At 44.6% G+C, this 10,047-nt stretch overlaps 1 protein-coding gene across 1 annotated transcript; it reads left to right on the top strand.

Moving 5' to 3' along the window:
• Positions 1 to 8,186: 8,186 nt before the first annotated feature.
• On the top strand, positions 8,187 to 9,632 carry LOC9639427 (scarecrow-like protein 33). Its single transcript, XM_024665072.1, has 2 exons — positions 8,187 to 8,934; positions 9,013 to 9,632. Exons 1-2 carry the CDS (start codon positions 8,187 to 8,189, stop codon positions 9,630 to 9,632), a joined length of 1,368 nt encoding a protein of 455 aa, XP_024520840.1.
• The last annotated feature ends 415 nt before the right edge of the window (positions 9,633 to 10,047 follow it).

Raw genomic sequence — 10,047 nt, 5'->3', positions numbered from 1 at the left:
CAAACTCAAGAAATACCAATTATACAACTCAAACATCAGACATTGAAAAAAATGATAGTTTCAACTTTGAAGATCAAGAACAAAACATAGAAGAACTACAAGTATGAAGATCAAGAGACCAAGACTATGAAAACTTGACCTCAAGAATTCAACATATTCAAAGTTTACAAAGTTCAAGCTCAAGAACTCAACACAATCAAGAAATACAAATCCAACACAAGAAAGACTTTGAAGAATCATGCTCAAGAAAGCAATATGAAAAAAAACAACAACTTGAAGAACTTTGACAGAAAACAAGACTTAGAGGCCAATGAATCTCTCAAGATTCATCAACAAACATACCAAAGACCAACACGAAGTAAGCTTCTCCAACACTACTACACCAACAAAGAGAAAACTCAAGGAAGCTAGTACTTAACACTCCATGTGGCTATATCTCCAAGTATTGAGATCAGGATCTACAACAGCTATGGGGAAGCAACGTAGTATGGCAACACACCCTCTCACAAAGGAGTTTGTCTTTGAGCCAACAATGGTGAGTCCAGAGAGTGCAAATCTCTTCTTCGCCTATAATCTAGCATAGAAGAGGACAAGGGCATTAGATGACTGGCTGCATGAGGCTAGCCTCTATGAGTTTTCCTGCATCATGAAGAAATAGTACAAGATTAACATTGCAAAGCAAATGCTTTCAACTTTTCGAGAAGAAATGGTGTGTGCCCAAGAACACCCACTGTTCTCATACTTGGATCTTATAATCCTCCCTATCCTTTGTGGGGCACAACACACCTCAGTCCAAATGCTTTTATCAATCCCTTAAAACCATTCCTTGACTCTACTTGAGTAATCTAACATTTTTTTACCAATGACTCATAAACTTCTATTTTTTAGGTGCCAGCTCATTGGAATACAACTTCATGTATTCATGTCCTACTCATAAGGACCATCTTTGCAAGTGTTATTCCAACACTTGATTGTTTTCTGTTTTCTGTGGGTTACCTTTTGCCCCTTAGGACTATCCGTCTATATACAAATATATTTTCACCATGGGCTACATCACATGGGTATTCAAGCTTCCAAACAGCAGAAAGCAAGTCACATTTGTGTCGCAAACAAAAGGGATGCCACTGGGATGCATCAAGATCATTGAGAATTACAACTCTAGCAACATCACCGATGAGGCAAAGCCAAGGCTCAAGTTTTTCATCTCAACTCTTGAGATGTGCAAGTCAAGTAGCTCTGCCAGCAAAGCCATTGCAATCCTCTATGACAACTTGCAACACAAAATCAAAGTGAACATCACAAGCTACCTCCACAAAAAACTCATCAAGGAAATCTACTCAACAACAAAACTGATCCACAACAACTAGAAATGTGAAACACTTGCACTCCCCTATGTTGCTGCATTTGTGCTAGCTCTTGACTCAGCATTTCCACTCAGAGTGAAAGTACCTATGACAACACCACAAACTAGAAGAAAGTGGGAATGTGCGTCGAAAAGAAGAGAGGATCTGCTCCATATATCCAATGAAGAAGATGAAGAGGAGGAAGAACAAGAGGACAAAAAAGAGCTTTTGCCACGGACAACAACTCCACTAGCAAAAAGAACCAAGATGACAACAGGTTCACCCCCAAAGAACAGGACGACCATAAGCCAAATCAAAAGCATCATCTCCAAGGAAGAATTGGAGGAAAAGAGTCAAGAACAAAATCAAGAAATCAATCTTGACTCCACAACCACCCCGACCAATGGTGTAGCAATTCACACCAAGAAAGAAGGGCCAGCATCCCCACCTGCAAAAGTGCCAATTGACAACAGCACTATGCCTTAGCACTAAGAGCACCACAGCAAGGAGCGTCCAGACCAGGAATGATGCAGGGAGCCAAAGCAAGAGTGACAACATGAACCAGAGTTGCCACACAAGCTGCTCAGCTCAGTGTTCCTCTAGATTGTTGATGAAGTCCAACACTTCCAGCCAACGCTGCAGATGCCAATCCTGCTGGACTTCGCATGACAGTTCCATGACGAATAGATGAGCATCTTTCTACACAACGGAGTATAGGCCATGATCAACGTAGTTGTCTTCCAGCCCCTGGACGCAAAGCTCAACAAGATCCAAAGCGACATCCAGCAGCTCAAAAGGAGCATTTGAGGTATGTCCTTCTAGGGGATACTATGTGCAGAGACACAATGCATCAACGACAAGCTCGCTAAAGAAAATGTAGACCTTTGTAGTGAGATCCCCATTCTGACGGCAAAGCAGCCTGTAGTAATGGAAGACAACAATGAAAGCAAGTACAACGAGGGGAATGATGATGATGAAGAGTTCCATTAGCAACTCAACAAATTCAAAGTCAAACTCATAGGAAATTCAGTGCCAACAAAGCTAACTGATACAATGGAGCAGTAGGAGCTTTGAGATGAAGTTTTGTTCAGTCGTGGGAGAGTGAAGTACAATAGATTAAGCATGCATTTGAGCATTTTTTTGACAGTCAAGATTACGACCTTGACACTCAAGATTACGATCTTGACAGTTAGGACTTAGGAAGAAGTGGCAATTGCCACTATGTAGAAGTAGTTAAAGGGGAGAGTTAGCACTCGACCCTTATCCCTATCTCTGTTGTATTCTAACCTATCACCAATGCACATCCATTTGCTCAAGACTCGGAGTATTCTAGTGATGTCAAGCCTATCCTTACTCATGACCACTGACATGAGCCTTTTTAAGGATCGAAAGTCTCAGGTTAATTTCTAATTAACTTGTGTGTTTGGTAACTTGTTCCAGGGGGAGGATTATTGCATAAATGCAAGATCAATGACAATGAAAGCTCTCTGTCATTATAGCACATGTGATCATGGGATGAGATTTGGATAATTGTCACCGTAGATCCTTGGAACCTTGGGGGATAAATGGGGATAAAATAGCCACTAAGGGCTCTCTCATCAAGCAATTGCCCCTTTTCCAGTTGACTTAAGGGGAGAGAGATAAAGTGCACTACAGTTGGTATCAGAGCAAATGGCACGGGTTCGATTTCCATTGATTAGTGGCTACTTAAAAATATAATATACCCTTGAGCAAGGTATATTCCTACCCCTAAATTACGTATTGAGCATCCATGCGTACGTCCTTCCTCTTGTGTGGAGTATCCATGGACGAAGGTATCCACCATGGGACTACGGTATTGGTGGATGATTAGTTGCCTCACATGGAATAACTGGTCTACACAATAGAAGGATTGGTAGATTGAGTGTGGAAATGGAGGTGTTGGTTCCCCTTAATAGGTTCCCCTTACCTATGTTAAAGTAAGGGACTTAACTTACCCTAGGGCTCATAGTGGAGCGGCGGCGCAGTGGAGCTTTTGAGGTAGCTCGGGGGTGGTTGGGTGGTGAAGAACCTCAAGAAGTGGCGTAGTATAGTCTAGGGCAACTAGATCTTTGTCTTTTTGCGCCGGATCATAACATTGGTATCAGAGACTTTGGCTCAGTAGGGGTTGCTAGTCAATAGTCAATGAGGACATTGACATCTTTGAAGAGGGGGTGAGTGTAGCATATGTGATCATGGGATGAAATTTAAATATACTGTCACCGTGGATCCTTGGAACCTTGGGGGATAAATGGGGATAAAATAGCCACTAAGGGCTCTCTCATCAAGCAATTGCCCCTTTTCCAGTTGGCTTAAGGGAAGAGAGATAAGGTGCGCTACAGTCGTTCTGCAACCATAGCAGCAGCCTGGTGCAGCTAATCGCAATTGCAAGCTAAACCACACCAAAGATTTTCTCCTAGTTTTTAGACATCATTAATAGCATATAAAAGACCATTTATTGAAGAACATAAAGTTTGTGCTCTTGAATAGTTGCCTATGAATCTTCTAACAAAAGCAGTCGTAGAGTTTTTATTAAAGGCTTTCTTTGGCCAACTGTGAAGGCAATGTATCCACCTCTCACTAATGTGTGACTTTCAAGTACTCTAAGCTTATCATAGATGCTTGACATAAGTTTTATCAAATAGTGAGTTCTATTTCTATGCTTCTGACACTAGGCCTTCACAATGATATTCAGGAGACTCTTCTAGTTTTCTCCAGCATGTTTTTCCTACTTTGACTTGGAGCAGTGACTCTTTTCAACCACACTCAGCTCTAGACCATGGCCATCCACACCTGTAGCAGTCAATCAGAGCACCTCATTCTTTTAACAGCTTCACAGCAATGAAAGTGGTGGACATGAGCACTCTACAGCTTTTTCACAACTTCAGTACCTTTTCAGCAAGACTCTTGGATATAAGAGATTTTTCTGGCACTCTTGGACACAGCATGATAGGGGGAGCATGGCTTCCTCAACTTTGAGCTTTCCACTCGCCTTCTGGTGCAGTTTTTAGTGGTGACACCACTTTGTATGACCCCCAGACTTCTATAGGCAATCCAGGATGACCACAGCTTGTCATCAGCACCTTCCTCTCGACATCCACAACGACTTGGCTGTCCACCCTGCTAAATGATGTCCCGCAATTTACCTAGCTCCACCTTCACGTATAGCTGCACCATTGGCAAATCCTTTGTATCCATTCCAAAGCTCACTTATTGAATCCCATTTTAAAGAAGAGCTGTAGAATAAAATAAAAACCTGAATGGTATTTGGAAGACATCTGAAGTTTCTGTTAAAGTGAAAGAGTGTATGCTAGATAGTGTTAGTTTTTTTCATCCCACTTTAATCTGGACAAAATAAACCATCAATCAACGTGCTTGAAAGCAAAATCTAAACCAAGATGTCCTGCATATACTTGAAGCTAAGCCCAGGCCTCTTTTTGTTTCTTGCAAAACACTCCAATAAACATTAGCATCCTGGAGTGACACAAACACAATGCTCTGCTGCTTCCCTACAAGCCACCTCAGCGCATTGTAATGCCCCCTTAAATGAGATAAAACCATCTTTTTAGAACATGCCTTTATTGGGCATTTGCTGCAAACACGACATCCATGTAAAGAACTTTCCTTTAGATAGTAGCTGTTCCAGGATCCATCTAGCTTGAAGAACTTTGAGTTGGAATGATGGATATGGATTGCTGCTGAAAGGCACGCTGAGCTCATAAACTTTCATCATCTTGTCTTCCAAGCCACCATCGTTGGGAACTTGGATCACTTTCATGACCTTGCAATCCTCCTTGACTGCCCAGATGTTCTTCTTGCAGCTCACACCGCAGAACCCAAACTTGCTATCCCTGGAAGAAGTGTTTGTCAGCTGGAGTGCCTCCCATGAGTTGTTGCCACTGTCATATCTCTGCAACAATTTAGTTATGTCAGCATTGTACATCTGGTTCGCATGTACAATACAGCAGCACCCATGCAATCTAGTCATGTCCACCACTTCCCAGGAATGGTCTTCTACTGAGAAAACAAGTGTCTCTCCATTACCAGCACGTTCTTGTTACCATCCACGATGAGAGCATTGCAAAAGGCCATGGTCCCATGCGGTGGCAATGGCAGGAGAGGATACCATTGGTCCTCCAGCAGATTGTTTGCGTTAGCATCCTGTTTCTCCCACTCATGGTTGCCACCAACCCCCCATAGCTGCGGACGCAAAGAAGAATCAAGGACACAGCATTGGTGCTGTGGCGCTCCATTGATTCGTGTGTGAATCTAAGACACTCAGTGATTTACTGTGGCCCCATCCTCCAATAAGATAGAGCTTTCTGCCAAGGGCCTTGCAATCAAATCCTCCAATGTCATTGAAGTCCTGTGGTGGAGGAGGAAGAACCACCCACACTTTCTTTGAGCTACTGGGATTTAACACTAGGATCAAAAGCTTGTTCTCTTGCTTGAGGATCATTATGGCTCTTCATTAAACCCTTTTGCAAAGCAATCATTGTAGAATTTGGTATTAGAGATAAGATTCCTCTTTTTGAAATGTTAGATATATGACTTTGATGTTGTTTATTGCCTAAAGAGTTCTATAATTGATACTAATGTTTTTTCTCAAACTTCTCTCTCTTCTTTGCTCTTTTACCATGTTTCTTACAAGTTTATTTTTCTAACATTTATGGATTTTTTATATGAGGATTTCATGCTGTTAGTGGTTGTTATATTTGATGTTTAGTGTCCACAAAGTGCAGAACAAAATTTACCTTTTTTTGATGAGGTTCATAAGGCTCTAAAAGTTAAACCATGAATCTAAAGGCATTGTGATGGATTTGAAAGTTTTACATCATTTATTGATAATTTGCCATTTCAGCATTTACATTCTCAATATCACCTTAAAGATGATTTTCTTTATTTTGTGAGGACAAATCTTAATAATTATTTATGGCTAATCAAACCTTCAATCTTTATTCCACCCTTTTTTCCACACTTACTATGATTCTTCTATTTTAAATAAATATAAAGGACATTGTTCTATGATTGAAAAGTTACATAAGTTCTTTTATTAACTAGAGGCATCAGCCACAAACTATAAAATTTGGCAGTTGAAAAAGTGGCAATCATCAATAGGGTAAAAGGCAGCAATAGTATTGCTTATCCCTGGCCTGGATAACAATGGCACTTACCAGTGCCTCCTACAAGTGTCACTCTCATCCCACAAGCAGATGTACCAAGTGAGCCGAGCATGGAGGAATCTCATCTCCAGTGCCAAATTCTATGATGATTGCTCCGCCCAGGGATTGGACAAGGAATCACTTGTTGCCACGGTGTTGCTCAGGGACGAGCTTCCGATCATTGCATTCAATCCAGTAGTGAATGGATGATATTACCTCCTCCTCCTTGTAGGGCTTCATGCTCGACACCAGGAGAGGATTCAAGTGCAGGGCCGTCAGCAGCAAGCTCTATCTTCTTGGGAGATGGGGCCGCAACAAATCAGTGAGTGTCTTTGATGCACACACAAATTGATGGAGCGTCACGGCGCCAATGCTGCATTGACGAAGGTGCTATGTGTCCGCAGCTATGGAGGGTCAGCTCTACATCGTGGGTGGCAACAGTATGGGGGAGGAACCGGATGCTGAGGTATACAAACCAGTGGAGGATCGATGGGTTCCTCTCCCCCCTCCACCAAACAGATTTCACAACGCCCTCCTTGTCGATGACAGCAAGATGGTTGTGACCTCGTGCTGTGGTGGCCCATTGTTTTCTCAGCTCGAGACAGCAGTGACAAGTTTTTGTTCCGGCAGAAGATCATGTGGGCGGTCATAGAGGTGACAAGTTTTTATTCCAAGCCGCCATCATTGGGAACTTGGATCGCTTTCACGGCCTTGCAATTCTCTGTGACCGTTCTGGCAGTGGAATCCCGTTGTGGCCCCGGTAAGCTGTGATCGATTGCCAGAGAGAATCGGTGATAAAAATATTCCTCTTCGATCGGGACAGCTATTAGCTACTCGCAGGTGCAAGGCCCTCGGCTACAGCAAATCCGTGGGCGTCTTCGATGCATGCACGAATCGACGGAGCGTCCCGGCGCCAACGCTGTGTTCTCAAAGGTTCTGTATGTCCCCGGCTATGGAGGGTCGGCTCTATGTCGTGGGTAGCAACCGTGAGGGGGTGGAACTGGACTCCGGTGGAGGATCGATGGCCCCTATCACCATCGCTGGAGACCATAGCCTTTCGCGACGCCCTTGTTGTCGATCAAGATGGTAGTGAGCTCGTGCGGGCGCTTGTTTTCTCATCTTTCCTGGGAAGTGGCGGACATCCCTGGATTGCAGGAGCGGCACCACTGCTTTGTGCACTCCAACTGGATGTACGAGCCCGACATGGCCAAATCGTTGTTGTTAAGATACAAAACTGGCAAGAAATCGTGGGAGACGCTCCAGCTGATTAACGCTTCTTCCAGCGATGACAAGTTTTCGCTCCACGCTGTGAGCTGCCAGAAGAAGAATTTGAACGTGATCCAAGTTCCCAGTGATGGCGGCTTGGAAGCCAAGGTGGTGGCGGTTTACAAGCTGAGCGTGCCTTCCAGCATCTATCCATTGGCCTTCCGCGTCGAGGTTCTGAACGAGCTTGATGGACATGTATCCAGGCAAGAACACGTCACATTTTTATGTGAAAACATGCAGTCACTGATCCTTCTATTGACTTTTTTGATACGATCTTTCTCTGAAATTCGGGGAATGTGATCAATTGTGATCACATTTCTGAGGTAAATCAGAACACCTTTTTGACTTGTATATGAATTCTTTCCGGCTTGGAGGGTTTTTGACTTTGGAGGTCATGATGGAGGAAGAGGGCTACAGGTCGCAAATGACAACGGGCAGCTTGATTCCGCTGCTGCAGAAGGCCCTTTTGCAACACCAAGTAAGAATTCAACCACTTCCAGTTGCGGCTCCTGTTTTGCAGCTGGACGATCCTGCGCTGAGTTACCTTTCCAAGATGCTTTTAGACGGGGATAGTGATAGTGACGAGCAGGAGGTTGCAACCCCGCAGCAGAACAGATACCAGGCTTACATGGACGACTTGAATTCCATCATAAGAGGTTGCGTCCAGTCTCCGGACAGTGATCAAGAACAGGTCGACCAGGAAGTATTTAGCTTGCTCAGAGAGTGCGCAAGAGCAGTAGCAGCCAGGAACTCGGCACAGGTTTACAATCTCATCGGATTGATCAAGAACTCAGTGACATCCGAAAACAGCCACTTAAAAAGGACCGCATTGTTCTTCGTCAACGCACTGGTAGCAAGGCTTAAAGGGTGTGGTTCACAGCTCTACTCGGCTCTGTCCAGAGAGGTTTCTCAGAAGCGCTACGTGGGGCTTTTGTGCATGAACCTCCCGTGGTTCAGCGCCACCGAGGTGATCTCGAATCACATAATTCTCGAGGCGTGCAAGGGAGCCAAGCGGATTCATATTGTGGACTACGGGATACTGTATGGCAGCCAGTGGCCGTGGCTTATCCGAGCTTTATCTCAGCGACCCGAGGGAGCTCCACTGCTGAGGATGACAGGAATCGACTCGTCTGGGATGATAGATGGTGCACAGATTGGGAAGCATTTACTCGAGTTCGCAGAATAGTGTGGGATTCCGTTTGAGTTTAACTACATCACTGCAGACTCTTGGGAGCTCGCACAGCCGCAGTGCAACAGCTTGAACGAGTTTGTGGTCATCAACACAAACAGGAGACTGCGATTCTTGAGGGACGACTCCACCGCAGCAAACAATCTAAGGAAAGTGTTCTTCGATCGCATGCTCAAGCTCCAGCCGGCATTGTTGATCCAGTCTCTGCCAAACGCCGACCCCAACGTCTCATCCCCGTTCTTCGTCCAGCGCTTTGAGGCGACACTTGCGTACTATGCCAACATTCTAAACGGTTTTGGAGAGGTTCTTAAGGATCATCCGCAAGAGCTTGGCTTCGCAAGAAAGTTTGTGGAGAGGAGCATCATGAATGTGGTGGCCTGTGAAGGGGTGGATCGAGTGGAACGGCCGGGGCCATACTACTACTGGGATTCGACGGCAAAGAAAGCTGGATTCGAGCAGCTGCCTCTGAGCGACCAAGTTATCGAGACAGCCAGGCTGATCTGGAGAGGCGAGAAGTTTAGCTTGTACAGGGATGGGCACTGGTTGCTACTGGCATGGAAGGACGCCCTGGCGTTTGGGATTTGTGCATGGAAACCTGGCGTGAAGCCGAGAAATTCGTACAGCGCCAAGAGTTCAAAAAGATACCACTTCTAAAAGCTCTTGCACTCGTGCGTGTTGACTAAGAAGTGGCTGAAATCTGACTAGCAGCCTGTGCATAGAGCACTCTCTTCTCCCTATCATCTCTTACTTATCTTCTTTCCAGAGTGGTTTAGGCCTAGTAATCTTCTGTTGTTGCTGTCAATAAAAACACATTCTTCAGTTCCATATCCTGCCTGCATTGTGAAAGGAACAAATCATGCTTGTATCATAGGCCTGTTGGTTCAAACTCCCTCCATCGTTGTCATAAAGGTTGGATACAGTGATCCCTCTCCATGGCCCAGTCAAAGTCAATGAACCTAACATTGTTGTCATGCATGTTGCTATGCACGTCATATGTGGCCTGCTTGTCTCGCCAACTTTCACCTGTGAGCAGCCTTCAGACACACCACCCTCTAATCCCAGAGTGTTT

Source organism: Selaginella moellendorffii, unplaced genomic scaffold, assembly GCF_000143415.4.
Source record: "Selaginella moellendorffii unplaced genomic scaffold, v1.0 SELMOscaffold_118, whole genome shotgun sequence".
NCBI lineage: Eukaryota > Viridiplantae > Streptophyta > Lycopodiopsida > Selaginellales > Selaginellaceae > Selaginella > Selaginella moellendorffii.
The sequence above is the reverse complement of the archived record's forward strand: the minus strand, read 5'-3'. Positions and strand labels throughout refer to the sequence as shown.

What these genes read in the sequence shown, in the direction of transcription:
- LOC9639427 (XM_024665072.1), top strand. Translation starts at nt 8,187, where the DNA reads ATGGAGGAAGAGGGCTACAGGTCGCAAATGACAACGGGCAGCTTGATT. An exon ending in CTCGTCTGGGATGATAGATG is followed by an intron (nt 8,935 to 9,012) that starts GTGCACAGATTG and finishes ACATCACTGCAG; the next exon opens with ACTCTTGGGAGCTCGCACAG.